Genomic DNA, 15993 nt, shown 5'->3' on the forward strand with positions numbered 1-15993 from the left:
ACTCAAAGCACAATATAAATCATTATGTAAAAATCAAAAAACCTTTGGTCTCTGCAATGTATCTGACATAAAAACACAGTCGACGCTAAGCAGAAATGCTAATACTTGATGCTCAAGTAGACTTCTGCAGTAGGTAACTTATACTGTTGTTAATGTATGGGGCATTTGTGTTGGCGAATGGACTGAGCAGCAAGGTTTGGTGTTTTCCCAGCACACAACCAAGGTGCTTAATCAGAAAATCACTGAAACCATATGGAAGGGAACCATCCTTCTCCACTAGCTGCACCTTTTTATCCTTTTAAAACCTTTTTTTTATCTTTTAAATAATTTCCGTTAAAGCCTGCACATCTTTCCATATAATCCAACCAATTTAAAGTAGTGATGCAAAACAGAGCTCAAGAAATCCTGTAGTCTCCCTGGCAGGGAGACTTCACAATGACAAACAACTTTTGTGCCCATGCCTGGGGTACCTGAGTGCCACCAGGCCATGGTCTTCCTGGAAGTTGGCCCCTCTCTGGTATATTTCTGTCCAGAAAACCACTCACTGGAGACTCCAGGGTATTCGCATAAGTCTTGTCACTTACTTAAATACAGATTAATAAGAATCAGTGGGGAGTAAAAATACTCCACTTTTTGTGGTAAAACCACAAAACATTATCCATACTTAACTTCAGTTTTATAGCAAAGGCTAAGCCCTGGTATCCCCACTCAGCACTCAGGTCCCTCTTTTTTGGGCACTTGCCTTTATTCACAGCTTACATTTTATTCCTAGTAATACTTTTATTATTTCCTCACATTTCCCTGTGTCCATACAAAATACTCTTTTCATATACTCCTGGTGAAGTCCTACTCAGAAATGAGTTTTACTCACAACTTCCCAACAAATTGTCTTTTTATCTCTCAGTTCATGTTGCATTTATGAAGAAACTTATTTGTTTCAGAAATCAAGGCTGATTTCTTAATCACTGCAGAAACTGAAAGTTTGTTGATAGGATTATGCCAGATGGTGAGAAAAGGGAACAGAAAAGGACATAAGGTATTTTCTAGGTAGTCTAACCAGTCCATGAGTCGAGGTAACACATGATTGTAGTAGCTTAACTCCTAACAGTATAAACCTCCTACAACTGCATAACATTGGCAATGTTAATACTTGTTTCACCTTTGAAGATGCTGCTAAGGATTTAACAAAGAAGCTTTCGGTCACTCAGGCCAAGATGAAAGCATGCTTTCTGCCCACCCACCAGGATCCAAACCCCTATGGAGGTAATATATGACTTCACAGGTCAGTTGACTTGGAAGTTAACCTCAGCTAGGCTAGGACAAGGAAAAGCAAATACAATGGAAAAGAAACAGCTATAATAATCATGGCCTCTACTTCAGCACCCATAAAACATAAAAGGAAATTACTTTCAAAATAGGAAAGACAATTTTGTAAATATTTCTTCTTATGCTTTTATAGAGTGTTGGATTTGTTGTCCCATTTCCAATATTAGGAGTGCTGCATGTATTAGCTTTAAGTATAAAGGGGAATATACTTTGTAAAAATCTTTTCTTCCCCCTCTACCCTGGATATGTGGATGCATCAGTTTAAAAGTGATTTCACTTCTTTTTTACCATGTCAAGCAGCCCTTTGGAGAGTGGTGTTTGGCTCTTCAGTCACCCTTAAGGTGCTGGTGGCACTACCCCGTAGGTCAGATCTGCTTACACAGCCTGGGCCATGGCACACCTGGATCCAGTGACCATGTCACTGAACATGGCATTCCTTCCCTAGGAATGGAGAAAACAGCATGCACATCACTCCAACTTTCAGCTGCAGACTTCTCTGACTTTGCATACGTTCAAAGCTCACCAGTTGCAACGGCTTCATCAAGAACCTTATTAGCGATTGTTTAAAATAATCTTGCTTAGAAGGGCACTGAAATGTGCAAAGCCCATCTTTCCTACGTACTTTTTGACTATTAATGTTTTTTGTTTTTTGCTTTAAATGTTTATACATTAGTGCAAGGAATAGTGTTAGCATAATTCTAGTGTAAAAGAAAACCAGCTGTATCCATTATTAGGGCATTACTGCCAGGAACTGTAAATATGTTTATGCCTGATAGCCTTTTGACTCAATAATATCCTGCTATCTCTGTTGGGCAGGCAAGTTTTTAAACCTAGAGAAGACAGGTTATGATTTTCATAACCAAACCGTGTTTCTTTTTGAAGTATGTTATCTATATTCAAATATTAAGAAGGTCATTAAAAAAAAAAAAAAAAAAATCTGCTTGTGATTTTAAAAGAGAACAATTGAAATGTCATCCTCAAAGTGGTGACAAGAAGGTACAGTTTGTACTAAGACCAATTTATATTCCTCACAGTCATACACATACGCAGACAAACCCTGCCGTATCATACCATACAAACAATTTTAATTGTGTAGTTACAGTCAATAACCACTCCTAGTCAGAACATTTCTGCATAAAGAAAATTGTGATACACTTATAAAAACAGCCAGCTGTAACAAAATAACTGGTGTTTTCATAGCAATAAACTCATAAAAAAGAAATACACCTTTATACAGAAAATTTATACAGCTGTAGCTTTAAAATTGATTGTAAACCAAAGGAAGACACATTGCAAACATCAATTATTTTCACATTAATTGCATAAGTTTCTAAGGTGATCTATTAGTTTTATTTACCTAAGCTTATTTGCATGATAGTAAAAATTGCATACAACAATAAGAGTGAAGCTTATAGTATGAATTGCTTGGATAACATAGAGCACTTTTTATAGGCAACTGTGTAAAGCACATTTTCTCTATTTAAAACTTTTAAGACACTTTGTTTTACTGCCCATCAAAATACATTTATAAATAGAAAAAAAAATCAGTATGATAACAAGAGAAGCAATATTACATTTAACGGAAACTTCCAAAAAAATTAATTACAACATGATGCTGCAGGATCTACAAATAAATAATGAGGACTAAATTGTGTTTCACATTTTCTTTTTCATTTTCTTTAAAACCATGTAACAATGAGAATGGAAAAAAAAAAAAATACAGTGACCTTTATTTCCAAAAGAAAACAAATCTGAATTACGGCAGTGCCATATAATACAAGGCATTTGTTGGCATATGTTATCTTTAAACTGCATTCCACAGTCTATAGTTCTTTTGTAACATACAATAGAACAAGAGTAACAAACTCTTTTTATTTTATTTTATTTTTTAAATAAATGTGAGTTTCCAAAGATCAAGTGTGGAGTGCTACAGTAATAATTAAAAACAAGAACATAATGAAAACAAAAAACAGTAAATCACAAAAGTTGTAATGCTTGTCTGAAGGCTCCAGAATCAAAATCACTGGTATCATGCTTATTGGGTACACTCACAGTGTATCCAGTGAACACAAATTAATATCAAACAATCCTCAACGCTTCATCTGTTGCTGCGAAGCAGTTTGTAAAACAGAGTAAAACATCTAGTGCAGTCTGCATTATCCTTTTTTCAACTTTTGTGCAAGTTTTGGAAGATTCATTGGCCAAACAATGAATAATAAAGGTTTTTGACAGAACGCAAGATGGAATTTTCATTTCATTAGTAAATACCAGTGGCACTGTTGAAAGAAAATAATACTTTTAGATCAGTCTTTCAATTCAGCATTAATCTCTGTGTTCCCTTCTACCGATAACTCTTCTTCTAGTTTAACTGAAAAAAGCGTGTTTGCATTTTTGTCTTGGATGCTGTCTTCTAAATCCTTGAGCAACTCTTCCTCCTTGTATTCTGCAACATCTACCTCCAACCCAGAATTGTCCTTCAGCTTTCCGTGGTGCTTGAGATAATACCGCTGGTTCTGAAAGAACTTGATGATGGTGTACTTGGGCAGGTCAAGCTGAGCGGAGAGAGTCTGGATTGCTTCTTCATCAGGATACAGGCCCACATCTTGTATGAAACTCTGTAGGATCCCTAGGGCTTCAACAGAAATCTTTGTTCGTGGCCGGGGTTTCTGACGATTTTCATCCTCAGATTCAGCTGGTGATGCTACTGTCGGTTGCCTTGGGGGGAGTCTGGGACCTGGTTGCTGTTGCTGCTGCTGTTGTTGTTGCTGCTGCTGCTGCTGCTGTTGCTGCTGCAAGAAAAAGCACAGAGTTTTTTAATTTTAATTTTATTAATTTATTTTACATGAATTCTTGTTCCCATTTTGTTTTACCAAGAAAATCCATGGGAACAATTGCAAAGCTATAAGCAACTGCTTGGTAAACTGAAGGAAAACAAAACAAAGGGCTCATTATTGCTGATAGTACGTTGAACCCAAAATAAAAGAGAATTAGTAACCCTCTGCATATCTTGCATGTGTCTGCATGTGTGTAAGCAGAAACTGGGATAAAGGGCTGTCAGGATGCGGGCAGAGCAGTGGCACCCTGGCTTTGTGTGGTTGGAAATGCTGATGACGTGTCATCGGTGTAGTTAAGCTGACACAGTTTAATGAACGTGCTTCATGAGTCAAGTGCAGACAAGACAAAATGCTAAGTAGGTGACATAGTGTAGGATTAACTTGACCAGCTTAGCCAGAACTGTAGCAAGGGCAAAGTGAGAAAAGTGCCAGATGAGGGCAAACACACAGGAGCTCTGCCAGCAGCAGCAGCTGGTGCCCAAAAGCAAGGGCTGCAAATCTCTAGCAATGGCTAGAGAGAGGGACAGGGGAGATCAAGGGAGGAGAAGAGCTTTATAGCTGAGTGTGGAAATATCCCACCACCAAATTGAGCTGAGCAGCTGCTGAAGCTTCCCCGAACTTGCAAGCACTACTACAGACTGTGAGAGCTGGAAGTGCCTAGCAGCACTCTGCCAAACCCAGTCTTCACAAGGACAAAGAGATCAGGAGACAGCAACTCGTTATTTCCTAGGCTGGCACTGGCCCATCTTGCCTGTGGCCACGGAGAGGGTCTGTCTTGTCTGCATTCAAGAATCCCAACATATAAACAGGGAACAAATTTGTTTACCTACTGCAATGTTTGTGCTGGGGATTATTTAGTTAATATTTATAAAGCAGTAAGATGCAAAGCTTTAAATAAGTTGCACTATTATTATTAGAAGGGAACATGCTGCATTCCAAAAACTCAAGCAATAAAAATGAGCCAGTATGCACATCAGAAGAATAAGATAAAGCAAATCATGATGTAAATAATTAACAAGAGCTTAAAATGAAATTTTGCAAGCATGGATTCAGAAACATTCTTAAAAGGTGAGGCACTGAGCACCAGAGACAGAAATGTTTTTCTCATCTGCTGCTGGAGTACAGTACACCGTAAGATCACGTTTAAAATCAAAAGGAAATTTATCAGCTACTGTTTTTGTTGACAATTCTTTTGCTCTGCAGCACAGGAAGCACTGGTTAGTAGATATTTTGGGTCAGCAAATTTCTTGTCATATGGTACAAACCACCGGTTATTATTAATAAACAACAGCAGCAAAACAAGCAGTTGCTATCACCACTTTTCATTTCCCTTTGCGAGCTTTCCCTCAACAATTTTTTGTGTGTCAGAAGTGGCTCCAAAGCTTTTGCTTGCAGCTCACTTGCAGACCTCAAGTAGCTCAAGATATTGCAGGGGTAGTATAAATATTGGATTGGAAATTTCATTTTGCAGTGCTGCTTGTGGCTGTGGACACTTCGTGTAGGTCTCAACACCCATTTCAGCAGCCTCTGCTTGAAGAGATCCTGTTATTGTAAAGTCTGACACAAATGCTGATGGAATCTGGGCTCTTGGCTCATCCCTATTCACATTCTTTCATGTTTTATGGTCTGAGAGTAGTCCCATTCAAGGCTTCAAACCCACGGAGATTCAAGACTGCTCCCAGCACATTAAATTCTTACAAGACTGGAGGTTTTGTATATACAGTTTGAAATCTTGAGTCTGAGCTACATATTTATGCATCGTCAACAATTAGAGTGCAGAAGAACACAGACAAGACTCAGGCCCAGTCCCCCAATCCTTATACTTACAAGTCACATTAAGAGATTACAGTGCAACTGCTTATGTGAATAATATTTGTGAGATCAAACACAAAAATTTTATCAAGAAGGCAGGAAAATCTAAGTAAGTAGAATAGTGATACAGTGTTTATACTGTGCATAAGCTTCTCCTCTTATCCCTCTAAGAAGTGATTTTATTAAAAACAATGTACTTTTTCAAACAAGTGCTGTTTTATTACTTAATATAGATCTTTCTCTCTTTTTGCTAAATCAAACAGCAAGTTTCCAGGCTTTCACGATTATTTTAGTACTTGATATCCTAAGGGATTGTCTTATTCAGTTTACTTTATCTTTAATATACACTCGTGTTGTTTCTGGCTGTGAGATAACTCTATCCTCCTTAGTTCTGTAAATATTTTTCTGCACAGGTGATACAAATGGTACACCAAGGTCTCAGCTGAGGTTGTGAACTCTGAAAAATAGGGGCAATATCTGCCCTGTAACAGGGAGCAGCTAAAAAGCTGACCTCAGGTCTTCGTGAGGAAGGATTAAAGAGCCTCCAGCTCAGAGAGCTGCAGATCATAGAATTACACGATGGCATGGGTTTGGAAAGGACCTTAAAGGCCATCCAGTTCCAAGCCCCCTGGTTGCCTAGAACAGGCTGCCCAGGGCCCCATCTAATCTAGCCTTGAATGCCTCCAGGGTTGGGGCACCCCCAGCTTCTTTGGGCAACCAAAGTTCTCTCCCTGGCACATTGCCCTTGTGCCAGCTCACCTGCGGAGCAGCACCCAGCCAAGGTCCAGTGGTCAGCAGGCCTGGTAAGAAAGCGCCTCTATGCTCTCCTTTCCCAAGGGTGGTGGGAGAGGGGCTCTGAAGGAAAAACAAACAAACATTGACTCATCCCAGGCTCAGCTGGGGTTAAAATGGGCTGAGGAATCAGGTCCCCTTCCCTCACTTCAGCCTGGGGAGATCGGCTGCTGAACACAGAGCTAAGCTTTCATCAGCAGCTCTATAACCTCCTCCCGCTGTGCTGGCACCACAGGCCCAGCTCCGGGCATCCCTCTCTCATGAGGCCCATCTAACAGAGGCAGCTAACATGGGAGGCTTGTCCTGACCACACATGGCTATGCCCAAGCTGCTTTGTCACACAAGCGTGGAAAAACCAAAACCCAAACCAAAAGAAAAAGCCTGTGTGGTCACCAACTTGTCTTTTAATTCAAGTGGCAGACGGCAGGATGCTGTTATCTCTTACCAGGAGACCTGTAGTTAGCCTGGCCAGGAGGAAAGAAACACTAATTTCCTTTGCTATGTTTAAAGCATTATTTACTTAGTGCTCTGCTGGATTGGCCAAGGTAAACTAACCTGAATCTGTTCTGCTGGCACATGGATAATGTGGGAAGGCCTGTCACCATGGTGATGAACTGCATTGCTTTCTTGTTCATAAATGGCATCGCGTTCAGGCTGAGGAAGACTGAGGAACCTTCGGATCATGGAGAGATTCTCCCAGAGGGTCCTGTTCTCTGGTGAAGGATCTTCTTTCCAACGTAACAGCTCACAGAGCCATCCCTTGAAGATAACACCAGCAAAACATTAGTTTTTCCTTGCCTTGCAAGGGCCAAGTGAAGGTGAAATGCAGACCTGAGCAGCACTGCATTCTCTCACCTCCTCCAGCAAGTCACAGCTTTTCCTGTAAATGTTGGATGTGAAGTAAACATCAACACACTGAGACTGCCACCCTACTGCACAGACCCCTGCAAGCACTTTGGAAAGCATATTTTACTTGTCCCACACCATGGTGCTGCTGTTTGTTCAAAAAACCCATTGGTCAAGGCAGAATCCCCCAACCCCTCCTCCCCAACACACTGATGCCATTTATTCTGTCTACTGCCAGTTTTCTTCTGTTTATCCATTGGAGAGCACCAACACTGTGTTTTAGTAGCTGGTTAATCAGCTGCTGAGCAGTTTTTAAATGCTTGTGCTACTTCTTTAGAAAAGGAAGTACTTCTGGTACCTGCTTTGACCACAGAGATGCCTGATGTAAATCATAACAATAGTGGAACTCCCTAACGTCCTTTTAAAAGAGAGGAATTCTTTGACAAGATGCAGGAAAGTAATATTGTGTTCCTGCCTACCATGAGTAGAGGTGCATCTGCAGGTGAATTTACTTGAAAATGATTATGATTCAGTATTTTTCTCATAGACCCAGAAAAACCAATCTCACACTTTTGCATAGGGCTCGAGGGGGACATGAAGTAACCTCACACTTTTGACTTACCCTTAATACCCTTTCCACGTAACCAAACAGCAAGATGCCTAAAAGCACACCTATCCTAAACCTGCTATCTTTTTGGGAAACAAGCTACGAAGTACAGTGTGCATCATCAGCATATTTTCGTATATTAAAATTTAGAAACAAACTATTACACGCATGCAAACTGCATTATTTCTTCCTTTTAGCTTCCAGGATCTGTTTTCAAAACTAGGTCTGTGCAATTTTATTTCTTAATGCTGTGGGAAAGATAATGTGACATTTTATTGAATCAACAAATAATATAAATGTACAGAAGCTTTTAGATCCTTCATTCATCTACTGGTAGTTGAAAAATGGTTTATCCAGACTAGTTTACTACTAGACACAATAGATACATAGATACAATATAGACACGTCATTTTCCTGAAGACATTCATATCTTTTGCTAGCAGTTAATAAATGCAGTGTAAAAATATTGCCATGATAGAAAGAGATGAAAGTAAACAAATAATCTTAATGCATTCATACTGTATGAGAACATATTTAGTGAGGTGTGTATAAAGATTTCAAGTATATGCTCTTGGATATAAGTGGAAAAGTGAACAAATGACACAGAAGAATATGCCCCCAAGAAACAGAGATAACAGAAAGGACAAATGATGGTGATATGAAAAGGCAAAAATCTGAGCAGGGACCAAACCAGGGATGGGGCAGTTTTTGGCCATGCAGATGCTGGGTATTGACCCCAGGTTTAAAAAGTTGGTTGGTAAATGTGGCCTAATGCCATACTATAAAACATATAACGTACAGGCTGTCCAAGATGGAACCACAAATTGTGTTTCTAAAACAGGAGCAAAAGTCTGTGAATTCTGCCACCCCATCATAAGGATCCAGGGGATGTGTTAACAAGTTAACACACAAACCCTCCATGCCCTAACAAAATCCACATGCTGCTCATGGTTCTCTGCCTGCCATGCTTCCAAGGGAATAAGTGTACAACTACTAGCTTTCTGCAGCAAGTTAAAGGTGCAATCAGGGAGTGTAGGTGGTTTACTGGGGAGGGAGGGGAGAAGATGAAGATAACAAAATTGAAATCTTTTAATTGAAATGTGGTTATAAAATTTTTAATTAAAAAGGAGAAGGTCTGCCGTGAAGCAGAAAAAATATTGTCTTTTGGTTGTCTGGAGTCTGCACTGCTTCGCATTACATCTGTTTGTCCTCTTTCCAATTGTGATGAAACAAAAAGCAGAGCAGTCACATCAATTTGGTAAAAAACTTGTTCCCTCCAATGACACCTCCTAGAGGTATACTCACAGACCTAAGAAGGAACTGCACCATACATTTAGAAACTGTATTTCTTTTGTCTGGTGAGCAAGAGCATCTCAGATGCTCTTTTTGAAAAGGACAATGGAAACTTTCTTTTAGTGACCAATAATAAAATATATCCTAAGCAAACACGGTTTATGCTGATTGAATATATTTCATAACACTTTCGTTAACTAAGAAATTCCTTCTCCTCATATCGTGTTTTCTGTTTCTACACTTAGTAGATCAGCCCTTATTTTTAGTAGCTGCTGATGACTAACATTACATTTCCAGCATTTCCAGTACTTTTCTATTAGCCTTTGCACTACAAAAAAAGGCATCTAAAAAGTAAGTATCTAAAAAAGATTTGATGAGTTGTAAGATGAAGCGTGTTTCTGCCACACAAAAACACTGATTTTCAGATTCTGATGGTGCATAGAATAGACTGCTATTCTAATAAAATGTCTCTTTTCCACTCTGTTCTTCATATCCATGAAGAAGTAAACAACTATTCTGATGAAATATGTGATGGGCAACAGGGAAATGACTGAGTGAATTCTTTTGAAAAGTAAGTAATTTTTTGGTCTTCGTTTATTTGTGAAAATGCCTGTAAAAGTCGATCTCAAAAATAATCTCAGAAGAGAAAGTGAATGTGCAATAACAGAAACTCTGTGGATTTACTTAGTTAAAAGGGTAAAAACTTTACACCAGAATGTTTTCTTGTGTTTCATTTAATTTGAGTTCAGATTTCTCTATCCAACATAAAGCTCACTCATAAAAGTCAGCTACTTGAAAATATATGAAATGTTTTGGTAACTTTGAGGAAAACTAATGATACAGACTCTTCTAATGTTGAATTTTAAGTTCTGCAAAATTTGTATGTTTTGCCTCTATTTGATCTAAAGAAGATCAAATAGCTACAGCAGCGCTGTAGCTAATGTAGTTTAATTCACAAATGGACCTAACAAGGCTGATTTTTTTCCTCTTCCACTCCCGTAAGTTTAGAGCAATTTCTGTCTAGTTAAGAAAATTTATTCTGAAGGAGGTCTCGGACAACTTTTTTTCCCCTGTTTTTGTAATTTTAAGAAGTGGAAAGGATAGTAAAATAATAAGGAAATGTTTATAACTCAAATTAGATGACAACCAGCTTCTATAGCACACATAGCACATCGTTAAAAATGCCTTAAAATAATTAGGCAGATATATCTAAGCAGCAAAGCAAACCCCCAAAACTGCAATGACATTGGGAAAAACCTTGATTTTAAAACACAGTAAATTTGCCAGGCAACATTACACTGAATATAAAGAGAGTACAAAGCAAAATATAAACATTAGCCACATGTAAATATGTTTGCAGAACTTTCAGGATGTTACTACTTTTCAAACTGACAAAGTTTAATTTGACACCTTCTGTTCTAAAACCTTTGTTTCTATTCAAAATCACGCCTTTAGCTGCTATCAATCACTATGCTCTCCCTATTACTTAAAATACTGGCATGGGCCCTGGATAAACTGAAAATGCCATGCAGATGAATTCTGAGATAATATGTTCAAACCTGTTATATACAACACAAATCCTGTAAAGTTATGTATTGTAAACCTACATTTATTGGGAACTAAAAGTCTTAAATCCATCTGCTACAAAGAAAATACTGTTATGCACTTTCAAGTAACCAAGTACCATCTGCAAAGGTCTTGCTACAGTAAGCAAGAAAATGGTGAAAAAAAAAAAAGATGCTAAACCTAAGATATTTAAAATAAATAAGAGTCTTCTGTCTGGTTTTCTGATAGGGATTTAGTAAAGAAACAGAAGACATTACAGGAAAAAAAAAATGTGTGAAAGCTGAACTGCCAAACTAATGCAGGAAAAGCGCAAAGAGGATAACTGCCAAGCATTAGAGTCTGCAAGACCCATGAGCACCCTTATTTTAAAGCATAAATGCATTTTATCTATGTATCCAAATGGTATTTTATACAGTCTGAGCTGAGCTTTGCTTAAATAAAACATCCTGCTTTGTCACGTAGTGTCTAAAAATCTATTCTTGCATTCCAGGATCTTTCTTACTAAATGAGGAAAAAAAAAAGAAAGGCAATAAAAAAGATAATTGAAATCTGTACTTAAGGTGTAAATACCAATTCTAACTAGATCAAAGAGGGTAGCATTACCAGCATGAAAAACGCTCTCTGGGCAAAGCTTTCCAGGACAGCAATAAACAAGTCCGGAAAGAAAGGACTCTACGGTGAAGCAACTGAACTCTATTGTTTGGTGAATTTGCTATAGCGATGATCATTTGCCAAATGTTTAATATTTCTTACAGAAAAACTAACAAAGAATCAAACATTTTTTAAAAAGAGCTGTAATTTGAATTCAAGAAGGCAAAACATTTTTCACTATCAATACTAAAATGTGAACAGCTTTTCTTTGGTATAGCATATCTGACATTATTTTGTATCAGTCTCTGGGGCATATAGTATAATAAAAATATATGGCGTTAGAAGAAATCAGTCTAAATAGGGAGGTGTTTGATACAAACATTTTAGCAGAAAGTTGAATTGCATTTCAGCATCTACTGTGAACAAAGACTAAGTACATAATCCATTAAACAGTACTTCGAACTCAAAAAATTGAGTATTGTAGACTAAACTAAAGTAGGCATTTTGAATGAGCACATTTTCAGCAACTAACTATAAAGCTAGCAATTTATCATTCAGCAAATAATTTTCTACTTTTAAAAGAATCTGTAAGTGTTACTTATGCTAATGAAGACTGTTTTTAATCTGCCCACAAACATGCTAAATAGAGGGCAATTTTTTTATTTACAATGCTGAAGGCACTCCAGTTTATAGAACACAGATATGAAATTACACTTGGTAAAATGGGCTCTTAATTGTCTGAGCAACCCAAATCCTTCACCTTTAACACAAAAGCTTATAGACAAAACAAAGGAAAAGAACTCATGAACTAAACTTTAAATATTGACTTTTTCCCTTCAAAAGCCGTCCAACTTGCTTTACAAATCTCAGTTTTGTTCCAAATGGCTGTGTTCATCATAGATATTTCCATTTCTTTTCAGAACAGAATCCATGCATAAAAGAGAAGAAGAAAAGGCCAGCATCACCACTACAATATATGCATATAGTCTTAGGCTTCAGTATTAACTTGTAAGCTGCTCACTGTAGAGAAAGGTTGCTTTTGGAATAGTCATAATACTTCGAATGAGATACATAATGGTAGCATAGAAGTACTGAAAGCATTTTAAATTATTTACTAGGTTAAAAGGGTGAAATGGTACTTTAAATACATCAAATTTCATCATCTGGGCCATTTTTTGGTGGCAAAGTGGTATTGATCTTTCCAAATGCTTAAAATTAACTATTTCCAGAAGGTCATTATTTGATTAAAGGCATTAAAGTTGAGGGCAAGAAATGATGCACTTTGTCTTCCTTCCCATTCAAATAATCATGTAATTTAATCAGAACTATCCCTTCATGTCCTGTAATAAAAATGTTTGTCTTAAGATATTGTTCTTTACCTAACATATTAACCTTTAAATGTTATGAAGTTCTTAAGAATAATCTCTGCTTAGCAAAGATTCTTCCATAATGCAATGAAACATCTCCAGCATTTAAATTGATAAGGCCAAATTTCCCCTACGCATTGATTGGAAAACGCATTAAACCCTTCAACCGAGATTTCTCACAGTGTTCAACAAGATCAAATATTCAGAGTTTGGAATACAAAAGCTCCTGCCTATGGCACCATAAAGCAAATCCAGCACATGTTGTTTCAGTACGAAGAAATAAAAGAAATAAGTAGCAATGGACTCTATTTTAGTTCATAATGAAAATGTGGTTTGCTCTGCATTAGCTTATCTAGAAAAATACAGCAGACCATCCATAGTGTAGTCTATAAGGGGAGCATTCCATTTTCAGGCTGTTATTAACTGAAATTTTACTTCTTTCTGAGTGAAATGCCTGTGGGTTCAGACACGGGTACAAGTCCAGATGATCAGAGTGGTCCTCTCTAACCTGAAATATTCTTCTGGAATTTCCTGACTGTGGGAGAATTTATTCTGACTACAGATTTCTTTTTTGGCTAAACAACTGAAGTTGCCCTGGTTATCCTCTATGCAAAGCCGAGTAGACCTGTATGTTTCCGAGATGAGACAAAGTCTGTTAGAAGAAAGACTGCTGGATAAGTTCATAAAATCTTAAGGAAAAATAATAATCTATCAGGCTTAGTAGATTTTGATAGTGAACAACACAGTTGTTATTGGAAAGCTTTTCATTTTAGCTTATCTTTTCAAGTACATTTGAGAACTGACTTCTGTAAGGCACACGCTTTCAAGACATTTTGAAAGCTGCCATGAATGTTAGTTTGGGATTGCTCTGTTTTGCTCACAAAACTCTGTGCTTGTAATTCAAGAAGCAAAAGCTGCAGTTCATCCTGATCCAGATGAGCAGAGCTGGTAGAATAAGAATGTCCCTTCTTGAAATATGGCCTAAAGAGAAAATAAATGTCCCCAGAAATACGTTTGCTTTATTATTTTGTTCACACTAATCAGTTCTAAGTTTTGAGCTTTGCCTTTGAGCATTCTGCTAAATCAGAGAAAGTTTGAAACCTGAAGCTGTCCTTTATCTCCAGCTATTTCTGGTTTATCTCTTCTATTTGCTTTCATTACTAGAACATTGAAAGGGGAAGCCAGATGTGAATTTTAAGTAAATCTGTATCTGCCATCGTAATAGATGAGATTTAGTAAAACAAACAAACTGAAAACCCCACAACCTCATAGGGCTTTTCAGAAGAAAGGTAAACTTCACTAGCAGGAAAAACTTCCTTTGAAGAAACAGATTATGCCGTTTCCTTAAATTTCTTATCCAACCTATTATTCAGCTGCACCATCTGTCTGCATGTTACCTACACCTCTTCCCTGGGTTGGGAAAAAAAAATAATGACCGAGCTGCCAGCAGTGGGGCTGACAGCATTTCATTGCAATTTTTTTTTTGTGACATTTTAGGGGAAAAGGATTCCTAATGTCTCTTCTTCCCTCTGCCTTTTCTCCTCTCTAGCTGCAGCACTAACAAATTAAAGATGTCCTTCCATTGTAAGCAAACAAACAAAATAATAATTTTTAAAAAATTAAAAAATATTTTAAAAAGGCAACTTGCTAAAGCAACCTGTAAAATTCAATGACAGGCAGCAAACAAGTACAGAAACAAAATGACCTAGAGATCTGGTTGCCCTGCTCCTGCAGTCTTGTCTGTTGGATCAGACCTCTCCCTAAGTGAAGCCCCTGTGTGTGGCTGAGAGCCAGCACTACGGAAAAACTTGTCGGCTTAAGAGCTGAGGCTCTATCAAAGCTGGTATGTGTGGTCCCAGGGCATGAACACTTGAGATGTACCAGCAGCTCATGGGAAGAAAAAACAGAGCACTCCTAACCCGCTAACTCTAAAACTGGCTGACAACATAAATATCATTACTTTTTAGTTGTGTTCAGAAGGAATTAATACACTAAATTAAGGGCTTCTCCCAAGCTCAATTTCTCTGCTCTCAGCCTCCTCCACCTCTCCTTTCCCTTGTTCAAATGTATCTTTTCTACAGTATTGCCTTCAATTGCCTAGCAATGATAGGCACAAACTCTAATCAAAAACATAATATGCATTCCTTTGAAAATCTTACATAAAATGCAACTACATTCATATGTAAAGAGAAGGGAAAAAGTAATAGATGCAAAAACAGTGGGTGAAGCTTTATTCTGCCTTCCTCTGCTCCATATCCTTCCTTTTCCACACACACAGTCCAATTGGCATCGTAACCAAGAGATATGCAGGATGAAAATGGACTTAACAATTTAAAAAAAAAAAAAAAAAAAAAAAAAAAAAAAGTATATATTAAAAGAAAAAAAAATCACACAAGAAAAAAAGTGCTAATTATTAAATAAGTCAGTCTTAGTCTGGTACATTACTTTTTATGGTATAGGCACATAAAATGGGTCAGTGGGTTTCACAGAGGGTGACTGGTAATATACGACCCTTTATCTTTCATTTAAGTAGGGAGAAGTACTGATTTCACTGCAATACCAATGCTTCCCTTGAAAGTAAATACAACCCTAAATCCAACCATGACCCTTAATAGCCCATATTTATTTATTCTTAAATGTGCAATCAATTTTTGTATGGAAGCTATATCTACAGTTTAGTTAGAGAGAAGTCTTTAACACAAAGAGCATGGCAGTTTTAAAAATCTTTTTTAGTACTATCAATTTACAACTGAACTGCAAATGTTTATTATTATGTTGCGTACGGAGATTTAACATTTGCTTTGGGGGAAAGGCCTCTGGTTAAAAGGCTGTAGGGCCAAAGTGTCACTTCCGCAATTACTTCTAACGTGCACATCACATCGTTAGATTTATTTTTTTTAAGATTATAATTTCCCAGAGGGAGTAATTTAAATCTGTGGCTCCTCGTCATATGCCTTAT

General features: G+C 37.6%; 1 protein-coding gene across 11 annotated transcripts in view; it reads right to left on the reverse strand.

The window, feature by feature from the left end:
* Positions 1–2389: 2389 nt before the first annotated feature.
* Positions 2390–15993, reverse strand: part of SATB1 (SATB homeobox 1) — a 94647-nt gene continuing 81043 nt past the window's right edge. For 5 of the 11 annotated variants that reach the window (XM_072328285.1, XM_072328286.1, XM_072328287.1 and 2 more), the window contains 3 exons: positions 7320–7523; positions 6732–6827; positions 2390–4112 (listed from right to left, as the gene is read on the reverse strand). In XM_072328285.1, coding sequence (XP_072184386.1) covers positions 3630–4112; positions 6732–6827; positions 7320–7523 — 783 coding nt within the window. In that variant the 3' untranslated portion in view covers positions 2390–3629. Of the gene's footprint in view, positions 4116–6731; positions 6828–7319; positions 7524–15993 lie in introns of all 11 variants that reach the window. The other 6 variants (XM_072328289.1, XM_072328291.1, XM_072328290.1 and 3 more) reach the window with 2 other exon arrangements.

The sequence above is a fragment of the Excalfactoria chinensis genome, chromosome 2 (assembly GCF_039878825.1).
Source record: "Excalfactoria chinensis isolate bCotChi1 chromosome 2, bCotChi1.hap2, whole genome shotgun sequence".
NCBI classification, from domain to species: domain Eukaryota; kingdom Metazoa; phylum Chordata; class Aves; order Galliformes; family Phasianidae; genus Excalfactoria; species Excalfactoria chinensis.